Consider the following 12811-nt stretch of genomic DNA (forward strand, 5'->3'; position numbering starts at 1 on the left):
TTTGCGGTAGTGTGTAGTTTTTACAGAAAAAGGCGGCCAGTTGACTGTCCTTTTCTCCCTTGCTTTCTCTTTGTTATTCACTTTGGTGGAGACCTACAGCACATGTTCACACCTTCAGCTGCATTATAATACCGTTCCCTGAGTCTTGTTTTTCATTGCTCCAAGCCCTCCGTCTCTTCCTGATGGAGTACATTTGGCCTTGGGATCAGAAGCGTAGCATTCCCTGGTGAGTAGAGGATGATTTACCATCCACACCTCTGGCAAAAGGTTTACCTCAACAGACGCATAAAACCGGAGACAAAAGGATAAGACAATAGCGGCGGTTTCTTCCTCTTTCATGGTTTTGAGAAGCAACAAGGATTCTCAAAACACCTGTTTTTGGTGCTAAAGGTTTGGAAGGTGCTATTCAGAACGTAAAGGGGGATTTGTGTTGTTCTTGTGTTTCCAAAAGCTGCTGTGAATTGAGCGCCACGCGAGCTGTTAGCGCTGGCAGTTTGGACGGGATGCCTCTGGCAATGTGTTTGTCTTTTAAGAGTCTTTGCACAGACTTTGCCAGCATGAATTCATTTAGCACACAAGCTGAAAAGCCCCCCCGCGCCCCCCACAATTGAAGGACACTGCTTGTCATATTTTGTGGCAGGTTTCTGTTGTGTATGTGTGTGAGCCAGCACGTGTTGACATCCGAGGAAAAAGCTGGAATTATAAGAGTACACGGTATTTATCTAGGGATTGGGAGGGGGGGGCTTGTCTGGGGTTGGGCATCGAGTCTGGAGCATTGATCGGAACTGGGACTAACGATGCGATTGTCCTCAGATTGTTCAATTTTTGTATTTTTTTTTTTTACATTTCAATTCCTTGTTTCAATGCCCAGACCAGAAGAAACAGAGGCCGTTCTGGCTGGGCTCCACGCACCATTTCCAGGCTGCATGAAGCCCCTTCCCCCGCTAGACTTCCCCACCTTCCACAAAGCCTTGCTGGGTGTGCGTAATGAATCTTCACACGCCGTTTTTGGCCGGGTTCCACGCGCCATTTTTGGGCTGCACAAAGTTTACCCACTTCCGCGATTACAGTACTGCTTGGAAGATCAGTCCTCACTGAAAAACCTAACAGAACTCACTTTCCTTTGGCATTGTACGGCGGAGTATGAGGGCCACATTAAAAAAATAACAATCCGAGATTTCCAGAATAAAGTCATACATTTACAAGAATAACGTCGTACGTTTGCGAGAAAAAAAAGTCATATTACAAGAATAAAGTCGTAAATTTACGAGGAAAACTCGTACGTTTGCGAGGAAAAAAAAAGTCATAATATTACAAGAATAAAGTCGTAAATTTACGAGGAAAACTCGTACATTTGCGAGGAAAAAAAGTCATAATATTACAAGAATAAAGTCGTAAATTTATGAGGAAAACTCCTACGTTTGCGAGGAAAAAAGTCATAATATTACAAGAATAAAGTCGTAAATTTACAATGAAAACTCGTACGTTTGCGAGGAAAAAAAGTCATAATATCACAAGAAAAAAGTCGTACATTTGCGAGGAAAACTCGTACATTTGCGAGAAAAAAAGTCATAATATTACAAGAATGAAGTCGTAAATTTACGAGGAAAACTCGTACATTTGCGAGGAAAAAAAGTCATAATATCACAAGAAAAAAGTCGTACATTTGCGAGGAAAAGTCGTACGTTTGCGAGAAAAGTCATATGACAAGAATAAAGTTGTAAATTTACAGGGAAAAGTCGTACGTTTGCGAGGAAAAAAAGTCATATTACAAGAATAAAGTCGTACATTTGCGAGAAAAGTCATATTACAAGAATAAAGTCTTAAATTTATGATGAAAAAGTCGTACGTTTGCGAGGAAAAAAAAGTCATATTACAAGAATAAAGTCGTAAATTTACGAGAAAGTTGTAATATTACGTGTAATTGTGTCAAACGTATCAGAGGGAAAATAGAGCACAGCTCTAACTAAAACTTTCCTCTTGCTTCAGGCAAGCTTTTATTTATAACGTGGCAGCAAAGCAGACCAGTAAAGCACCCCGCCCCCTCCACATGCCTGAGACCAAATGTCACAGAAGTCCCCCCCCTTTTCATAGCTGTTCAGGCAATGCCTGTAACATAAAGCTGTTTTTTTTTTCCTCATGAATGATGATTGATTCTCGTACATTGTAGGACTTTATTCTTGTAATATTACGATTTTTTTCTAATAAATTTACGACTTTGTCGTAAATGTACGACTTTATTCTCAAAATCAGAGAATATTTTAATACTCCGTCGTAACAGGCATTGCCTGAGATAAAGAAAGGGATTATTTGAGGAATTCAGCAATTTGGGAAATTCAGAATTTTTTTACTTAAACGATTAAAAATGATTACAATAACACAAAATACATTTACAACACATTATTTTTGTATTTATTTTTCCTATTTATTATTATTACTTATGATTACTATGGTTTTATTTTTTTGTTAACCCCTCACCTGCCTCCACTACTGACCGTGCGTCACACATTGACACATACTGGAGATAAATGGTAAGAATGAACTTGCATTGTAGTCACATAAACATGCAAATAAATACGCACAGCTGGTCCGCAATGTGACAAAAACAAGTACATTAAAAAGTAAATTGTTTCCCGTCATGTGGTCCTGCGACTATACAGCTCAGCCGATACATAAAATGGACTAGATTTATCATCCTCACTTAACACGCTCATCAACACTCCCTGAGCATGTGACAGAAGCTCTGAACCACCACTGCCCCCCCACACCCTCCCTGCACAGCCAGCGCACTAAATTGTGCCTGGCATTCCGCTCGTCTAAAATACAGTGCGGCAAATTGAATCCCCCAGTAAGCCTCTGTAACAGCGTGTCACAGCTGGGTGGGGAGACGAGAGAATGGAGGTTTTTCTCATTTACCCCCCGGAGAGTTTTGAAGTGTCATAACTAGCAATTCTCTCACACTCACTCGCTCTCAATCTCTCCCATTCTGTCCTTTCTTTGTCTTTCCCACCCCCTCTCTTGTCTCTAAATCCATCTCCTCTCCTCTTGAAATTCCCTTCCAAAAATTGCTGTATTAATTTCCCCATTCTAACACATGAAGGCTGTAGTTATTCAATAATTCTTGCCTGACAGACGTGACTCTGATCCACTAACAGTCTCATGACATTGATTCCTGGACGCATCCCAGTGTGTAGAAATGTATCAAAAAGCCATATTTTAACACCAAAACTCCATAATTGTATTCACAAATGAATTGTACTAAACTGAAAATCATGTGTGTATTTAGTTAGTCGGTGGCTGACGCAGCAGCTACAGTCTCCAAGGTAGACACATTAGTGTCCTAATTAAACAACGCTGTTGTCTAAAATACCACATTTCTAAATCCACACAGGTATCATATACAGTTGTCCCTCATTTATCCGCGGTTTCAGACCCGACCGCGATAAGTCAGTTTCCGCACGGTAGGATGTAATATTAGGAAATGGAATGTTTTCGAAGTTACAGCATAGAAAAGCTGTAACTTTCTAAATATGAGTCTTGTAGACATGATGCAGTATAACAACACTATAATCGCCTTTACACTCCTTTGCTCAACTCTAATGCACAGGCTACGGAATCACAGCAGGGACACGAGACGGCCGCAGCTTAAACAATAGCAAGCTAACGAGCTAACTAGTTAGACTCCAATTTATTTCTTTTAAACTTAAGTGTCTCAACCAGAGTGGGGAAGAAGGACAAAGTCGGAAGTCTAAAACGTACCACTTCCACATGGAATGTGAGGACTTTGTTTCACTCAGTCATGTCGGACATGCTATGGCTGACTTCATGCACTGTTAAGGTAAGGTGATGTCTCAGTATGACACCTAGTGATCAGAATACTACATGACTTGTCTTTTAATATGTTCCGACTAATAATAGGCCAGAGTCAACCACAAAACAGCAATTTTTTATTCGTTTTTTTACGTAACTTTCAGGAAAATATCAGTTCCTGACTAGAGAAGAGCTTTTTGTGGAAAAGATACATTTCGAGCATAACTTTCACTTTTTTTGCTTTTGTGACAGCTCAACTATCTAAACAACTACACCAACATAAACACAAAAAAGGGGTTGTTTTACATCAAAATAAGAATTTATTTACAAATATCGCACCATGAACTATTTACAATTTTCACATTTGGAGCTGAACTGTGTGCACGCGTGTGCGCGCGTTCCAATTTCCCTACAATGCGTAACTTTCTGCACGCTACACTCCCCCACGCTCTCTCACTTCCTCCTTCCTGTCATGTGTGATTTTTTTCTTTTTTTTTTTCACATGCAAAACATCTACGCCGAGCTCTTATCAAACGCACTTCTGCCACCTTGTGGCCGTTTTTGTGGCTTGATATTGCTCTGAATTGAAATCCATTAGTGGAGAGTTGCATCATCCCCTGTTTTCGCCTCTCTCACAAAAAAAATGCATAAACGACGACATACGCTGGTGGGATTGGGCGTTTGGGTTTATAAAAACGTATAACTTCATTTTTGGTATTGAATGAGTGAATAGTGTTTAAGTCATGTCAGCCAGCAGTACTTATTCTGAAGGTCCTGGGCAGATTAGATTGACATGGCAACACACAGAAGCTGAAATCTGTTTGGACAAAATAATACACATACAGTACGTACTGGAAGCAGTGCAGCCAAGAGAAACAAGACAAAATGAAGATAATAGACTGTTGGGAATATATTAATACAATTTCATGGAACAAATGCAGTAATTTAGGTTCTAAATTGATTGTAGGTCAGTGTTTTGGTTAGCGTTGAGGCCCTGCTGGCCACCATTGGGGGAGACGCAAACAGGTAGTTGTGGGTTTGCGTCTAATTGGGTTTTTCTCTAACTTTGATTATCATCCAACACATAGCATATTTCCTCATTTGCTTTTAACAAAATATGGACTTGCAGTTCCTGTAAAAGAGCTTCCTTGTGTTTTGCTAACCTCTTAACCTGCACATAGGCGTCAGCAAAAATGTCTCCCCACAACGACACAAGGTCTTATCATAAAATCCATTTATTGATACAAAACCGTGTTCTACCAAAGGCTTAAAAAATGCTGTTCATAACGCATGCTGCCCCATGAGATCATGTTGGACCTGTTCATTGCATTCCTGATCCCAGGGGACGCTTTCAAGTCTTTTTCTTTAACCTTTGATAACCTTGCCCTTTGCCGCTCACCCAGCAATGTAAGTAATGGACTGATCTTGACCCTCAGTGCCTCATTGTGTAAGATTTCAGCTTCTGACCTTAAGAAAAAAAAAAAAATTAAAGCAAATCGATAGGGCGGGGACACATGAATTCCAAAGCCCGGGATGCAAGCCAAGGCTGGAGCCCTGGGAGGAAGAGGAGGAGGACGAGGGTCGAGCTTATTAGTGGGGCGAAAACAAAGAAAGCGTGAGAAAGAAGGGAAACGCTTTCAATTAACTTTCAGCACTGGCAGCAACTTTGTGCAGAGGTTGCAGCTCGTGTGCAAATATGTTCCTGCCAAACAGCATGCTGTCGAATATTAGCTATGCAATGCAAGTACTACTACATTTGCACAATTCTACATGGACGAAAGGGAGTAGGAAGAAGCAGATCTTATGTAATCCTACCCCTTCTCCATATCTATTACTTAGAATTCATTCACATAATTCATTTTGTTGGTCACTTCCTGTGTTTGTGTCACCATTTTGTAATTCAAGAAAAAAGAGGATGCAACAATGGATAGATAGCTTTTGTAGCGATGGAGAAAATTAAAGAAGGAAAAGGTGTTAAAAAATAAACTGCAGTGTCACCTTGGTTAGTGTATGTTGCCTCGGTTTGCGTACGTTTCCCGGTTAGCAGACTGTTGCCAACTCTTCAGAAAGAAAAGCAGCTATGGGCTGTCCTAGAAGTGGCTCGATGATGTCATTGGTTAATTTGCGTATTATTTGTGTATGACGTTGCAAATGGTGTAAGAAGAAAGTATAACCTTGAAGAAGAGACCAACGAGTGAGTAAAAACCTTAATTACGTTTAGAACTACAAATAAACTCGATGCTTGGTTTGTTCATTTAAAATTGCTCATCACTTCATCAAAATAAAATTAATTGGAATATTTCATCTCGACCAATGCCTCTCAAAGTGTAGACAGCGTAATAATTACATCCGGCCTCCACTTATTATTTTGCAGTTAGGACTACTAATTACTTGATCACACGCTGACAGGTAAGTGACCGAGTCCGAATGAGGCTTGCGTGAAATGGGTAGTCATTTAATGATTAAGAAACATTTATGGTTTAAGTCCCAGTCTGTAAAACAGGGCGAGATCCACAATGGTGGCGGCACGCCTCACGCATGCGTGATTCATGGATGCGTAGAGCTCCACCATGCTGTGTGCCGCGGAAGCTGACTGTGCACTGATGGCTTGTGACTGCTTTAGGGCAGGGCGGACCTCTCGGCAGCACCCGCTGCTGCTCAGTGAGAAAAGGAACTGCAGAACAATACGTGCTTTCACTTTTAAGTCCCCAAATACCAGAAAACTCTCCAACGTCGCCAGAAAAAGTTGCTGGGTTTGTTGAAAATATGTCACCAGATTTAGCGACAAAGTCGCCAAGTTGGCAACACCGGGTTAGCGTACAATAAGGCGAACGAACGTCTTGTGTTGTCATTAATACACTGCATGATTCCAACTGTGTTCTTAATGTTTTTATCACAAAACATCCTTTTTAGCTGCGTATTAGCTTACTAATACAAGGAAACGGGAACCCTGAGCCAGTTTCTTCGCCCGTCTATGACGTCTTCATTGGTTGACATCATTGGCTAACTAACGGTTACGCCACAATTCTCAAAATGTTAACACAAAACCGTTTTTTTTAGGTTTACAATCATAGTTTTACATGCAGAAAACAATTAGGAAAAGCGTATAAATCAACATTTCATGTTACTTTTACCTTTTAATGAAGATGTGATGCAATGAGGTGGAAAGATCAACACGAACACCACCTTTTGTGTTTTGCTACAAGTTATTTCTCCCTTTTTTTTTTTAATCAAAATGCAGGCAACTTTATTTGGGTTATTCTGCAGCCGAAATCAGACAGACTTGAGGCGTAGCTGTGTTACTTAGCAAAGAACTAGAGTCAACCGCTGATGTCATAGATTGGGGACAACGACAATGACTTCCGGTGTGTACTGTGTATACTAACAAGGATGTTAAAAAATACGTTACGAACAGTTGGACTCACACAGTGTATTAATAACACGACAAGATGCACGCCATATTGTCCCCTAAGCAAAACGTTTGCGTACATTTTTAACATAAACCGAAAAATATGCTAACTGAGGTTTCACTGTAATAATAAGCAAATATGAGGGGGAAAAAAAACAGCGACAGGAAAAAGTGACTGTATGTAGCTTGCACTTTTAAAGGAAAAAAGAAAAACATGTTAAAACGGAGAATAAAAATGAAATGAGACTAAATATTAATAATAAATATGAAATTAAATATGTTAGAATAAGTAAAGATACCAAGGAGAAGTTAATATATAGGTGCTGCTCCCATCAATTAATTAAAAACCTAATTTGGTTCGTAAACCTAATGCCTGTGCCTCATTCAAAGCTATGCGGCATAAATTAAAATCAATTCACTCATTAATTCACTTTTTGCACTTCATAGTGAATGCTCTTTCAGTAAAGGAAAAACCAGCACCATGGGAGTGAAATTTAACATCATAGCCCTGAGAAAGTAGAAACACCTGGCAATATTTTGGAATTAAACGTTCGACTATCACGACCATCGAGGAAAAAGCATCTGCTCCTATGAAAGGGACAGTAATAACTAATTGTCTAATTATTGTTTTATTTGCCCTCCTGCCTCTTCGACATCCCTCCAATAAGCCACACAGTAAAGGTTAGGAATTATTCTCCTGTTTTAAAATGATCACCACAGTCTGGAAAAGGAACTGGTACGTAACCCGACAACCACCGCTGTGGGCGCCAATGGACGGCGAGTCAGCAAAATCAAATCAAGTGATAACTGCGTGTGTACGAACCCACCAAATGAATTCCAACATGTCACTGATAGGGTAGGAGGTTGCCAGGTTAGAGAGGCCTGTGTTGGGGGCACAAAACAAAATGTTGGTCCAGTCTGTGTGTGTCCAGCCCTGTGAGTGGCTGGCCATTAGTTCCACTTAGCTCAGCATGGTAATTGGCCATCCATTGATGGACATGGCTCCCTCTTCACGCTCCGTGCACCCCGGTACTTTGTCTGAGGACTTGGAGGCGACACGCTGGCATTGCACACACACACACACACACACACACACGCTTAAAATAGTGCATAAATTCAACCATGCTCTGGCAACTACTGTTAACATGTGGGGAGGGCTAATGGTGTGTGAGTTTGTGTGTTTCAGGCACTGGATGGGGGTTAGTGTGGTTTTCTCAGGGGGGGGAGAATGAGTTAACTTGGTTAACTAGAGGTGATATTTAGTCATGTGACTTCCCTTTCTATTTCCATCCACTTCCATTATTGCAGAGCGGGGGTGTTTTGCAATGCATCGTCCCACCACAATATCGATATAAATAGCTTTATAGATTTATAGCATAAATCCACACTAACCGCACAACAAGCGCATCAAAACGGGGATTGCATATTCAATACAGTTTGGAGGACGGAGGTGATATCAAAACGAGACATTCAGGGCGGGGATATTTATGAAATAGTTCGGAGAAGATTGCCGCATCAAGATGTCGGACCTTTCGGTGGTGAGAGCCGTGGCAGCGGAATGGAATTGGTTTTGAGGCTATGAGCAGTGAGCAGGAAGAAGCCATTATTTCAACATGCAGTGGAAACCTTGAAAACAGATTGGAATTGGTGCAATGTTTTTGAAGAAAAATACGCGTTGGATACAAATCCAGATCCCAAACGAGACTCGTGACTAACTTGTCAACAAGCATCAACGGACGCACGAGTCTGTTGCTTGTCAATGCGAGCAACTTGAGCGTCTGGTTTCCCAGCATGCGTTGCATCACATGTTTTGTAAAAAGCTGCTAAACTTACATGTTTCGAGTTCACGGAATTGTTGTTTGTTATTCTATATACTGGTTGTAGTGCTTACTTACCCGTTACGTGCTGTCGTTTTTGCGTTGGCACCGTGACTGTAGTTTGTGGTACCTTGTTATTTTGGCATGAATTTGTTCCACAAGGTCAGATGAAAACCGTAACGTACGAAAACTGTTGGATTTTTTTCCCATAGGATACTCAAATATTTAAAAAAAATAAATTTTCTAGAGAATATTGATAGTTTTACATAAGAAAACACTGCAGAATCATTATAAATGATGGATGGGCCTTATCATTGATGCAGACTTCCCGTACATCCCGGCAAAATTGAATTCAATACTTATGTGCGAATCAATACCGACTTAGATACCTCAATAACAGATGCTTACACTTTAAAATCTCAAATCAAAAGATTCCCAAATCAAAATATCAATACTTTGATACGTCAGTCATTTGATGTAATGTAGATCATTAATAGAACCACCGTGGAATGCAACAAAATTATCGCGATCTTGTCTAAATGATTGGTGGGAACTACTTTTTCTTGCGCCGGGGTGAGTGTGTAATGCGTAACCGCAGCAGCACACAGCCTGCTGAAACTATGCCTGATCGTAAAAGGAGGCATATGTGAATTAGTTTTCATTGTTATAGTGGTTCTTAATAATTACTGAATTAAAGGCTTTATTATTCTACTTATTTTCTTTTTTGAAACGCCATTTTCACCTATTTTATATGATTTTGTCGTCTGTTTTTTGTTATATACAGGTATTAGCTTGGCTATATTGTTAATCACACCGCTACCTCAATATACTTTAGAGCTGTATTTGCATAAAGTATTGGATCGGTATTGCCGAGACCAGCCTGAATTTTAAAGGAAATCAGTGGTATCGCACATCACTACATAACATATGTAGACGAAAAAAGCAAAACATTCTATAATAAGTATGTTGGATAATAGGATGGGCTGCGCCTTGCTGGCAGGCCCATAAAAATCTAGCCAGCCTGAATCGACCTAGTATCGGATCGGAAAGGAAATGAGTGGTGTAAACATCTGTATAACATACGCAAATTAAAAAAAAAATAGATAAGTATGGCGACTACTAGGATGGGGTGTGCTTCTCTGGCAGGCCCATAAAAAGCTAGCCAGCCTGAATTGACCTAGTATCGGTGTTTCTCACCTTCTTTATCAAATTGCTGACAGTCCCAACTTTCTTTGACCCCATGGTGGGTTATTTTGCAGTCACACACAATATAAAATGCACAGTGAGTCAGCAAAGCTTCGGATGCTTTGTTTGGGCTCTCGATTTTGTGTAACAATAGAGTACAGAACTAGTATGTAGCACATGTTTGCTAAAATTTGCCTTGGTTTTTATACATTTTTGACAAAAACAAAGGCATATGAAAGTCGAGGTTTGACTGTAATATGCCTTTTTTAGCTATGCAGGATGCTAGTGCATGAAATTAAGCGTAAAACTGCAGCAGTGTGAGTGAAGAGCACAACTCTGCACAAATTTGATCGCATGATTTATTGGATTTAAATTTGCATGGTGTTAACGTGTATCATCACACCATCCGCTGGCTTTATGTTCATTTTTTTGTGCAAGTTATTGGTGCAATCTAATTAATTAATATAAAATATTTCCCTTTTATTCTCAGCAGCCCTATGCTCCACCCCCTCACCCCATGGCTCCTCCCAGCCCCAGCACTAACAGCTGCAGCCAGGGAGGGGCGGAGCAGCTGAGTAAGACCAACTTGTACATCCGAGGCCTGCCACCTGGGACTACGGACCAGGACCTCATCAAGCTCTGCCAACCGTGAGTACTTCGAACACTTCCAGTATATACAGACTTCTTGCCCTCACAGTGAAACGTAGAGATGCTCGATACCGCCTTTCTTACCGATACACCGATATTGTCCAGCACTTCATTACCGATAGCGGTATAGGCAGCTGCTCTTCCCTCAAACAAAAGTTATTTAAACAAATCATAACCAACATATCAAGAGCAAGAAGACAATTTCGAAAGCTGCACATTTCTATGAGGCCGAAACATCCATACAAGAAAGTACGACAAAATTGGCACGAGACCGATATGAGATCAAGTTTTGATGCCATCCCTACTTTTCAATCCTCCTGTAGATCAAATAGCAAGAGTCAAACCATGTAGTGGAGATGAACATGCCATTATGTGTTTCATCTGCCCGTGCTATCTTTTGTAGTAGAAGAAACTCGTTGCTGTTTTTCATCACAGGATGTAATTAGGCTCTCAGAATGCCAATTTGAGCCAACTAAAGTGCAATCACCAAAGAACAAAATCACAAAAGGTCGCGTACAATAGAAAATAATAAAAGGTCATGTTCAATCTTGTGCCGTACCCTATTACACTGTCACCAATTATTTGTTACGAATTTTAGAGATTCGCAAATGTGCTTGATAGAGAAATCACACACTCCTGCCTGCACAAAGCTAGTAAAGAAAGCCCAGGCTGGACCATCTCCCACAGGAATGGCAGCCCAAGACCTCATAAAGCTGTAACACAGTCAGAGTCCCTCATATAAAACACAGCACATACATACCAGCAGACCTATTTGGATCCATTGGACATTTATTATTCCGAAGAAGGGGTCAAGATCATTAATGGGGGCAAGGATTGTGAAATGCAGGCCTCATACATGTCTGGTTGCATAATCCTTTCTTGGTCATATTTCCAGAAATGTCCTGGCTCAGTGTCTCCAATTATACAGCAATGCTTTGGAGATGGGAACATGCTGTCCAGTATACTCGGTCACGCTCCCAGCGGCCATGTCATAAGTCAAGCAATAATTCTTCTTATTGACACAGACCACAATATGTTCTGGGACGCAGGTCAAACTCCAGTTTGTTCACAATTTGAGGTAATAATGGGAATGCCTGTTCAAATGGGTACCACCATAAGGGTAGCGTTTTATCATCCCTGATTGTCACATGGATGTAAAAGCAAGTTACCCGCTGGTAGTAATAAGACGTACAAAAATTAATCACAGTGGTACCTTATTGTTCATTTGTTCCAAAAGGTCAGCATTTTATTCCCATAGGAAATAAATTCAGTTCATCTATTCCAGATACCCAAATATATGAACAAAACAAATATTTTTTATAAATGATTATAGCAGCTGAGATGAGAATCAACACCTCCAAGTCCGAGTCTATGGTTCCCACTCGGAAAAGGCAAAAGATGGCCTCCGGGTCGGGAAGTGAAGTTGACTCTGCATCGGCCATTGTGGTAAAGACGGAGATGAGCCGAAAAGCAAAGCTCTCAATTTACCTTTGGTCATGAGCTTTGGGTAGTGACCGAAAGGATAAGATCGTGGGTACAAGCGGCCGAAATGAGTTTTCTCCGTGGGGTGGCTGAGCTCTCCCTTTTAGAAATAGGTTGACAAGCACTGTCATCTGGGAGTAGAGATGCTGTGCCTTTGCATTGAGGGGAACCAGATGAGGTGGCTCGGGCACCTGGTTGGGAGGCCTCCAGGACGCCTCCCTACGGAGGTGTTCAAGGTACGCCTCGGGAAGACCTAGGAAACGTTGGAGACGCCTCGGGATCCACCGGGAGGAGCTGGACGAAGTATAGAGAGAAGTCTGGGTTTCTTGTCTTAGGCTGCTGCCCCTGCGACCCAACCTCGGATAAGCGGAAGGAGATGGATGGATGAAAGAATAATCATAGTTTTACATGCATTCATTTATTAATACCAGTTCAGAGGGCATGTCGGAGCCAGGTGAGC

At 41.0% G+C, this 12811-nt stretch overlaps 1 protein-coding gene across 1 annotated transcript in view; it reads left to right on the forward strand.

The window, feature by feature from the left end:
• rbms3 (RNA binding motif, single stranded interacting protein) overlaps positions 1 to 12811 on the forward strand; it is a 277321-nt gene that overhangs the window by 39053 nt on the left and 225457 nt on the right. The window contains exon 2 of the mRNA XM_054763521.1: positions 10712 to 10869. Coding sequence (XP_054619496.1) covers positions 10712 to 10869 — 158 coding nt within the window. The remainder of the gene's footprint in view (positions 1 to 10711; positions 10870 to 12811) is intronic.

This window comes from Dunckerocampus dactyliophorus, chromosome 20, assembly GCF_027744805.1.
Source record: "Dunckerocampus dactyliophorus isolate RoL2022-P2 chromosome 20, RoL_Ddac_1.1, whole genome shotgun sequence".
NCBI lineage: Eukaryota > Metazoa > Chordata > Actinopteri > Syngnathiformes > Syngnathidae > Dunckerocampus > Dunckerocampus dactyliophorus.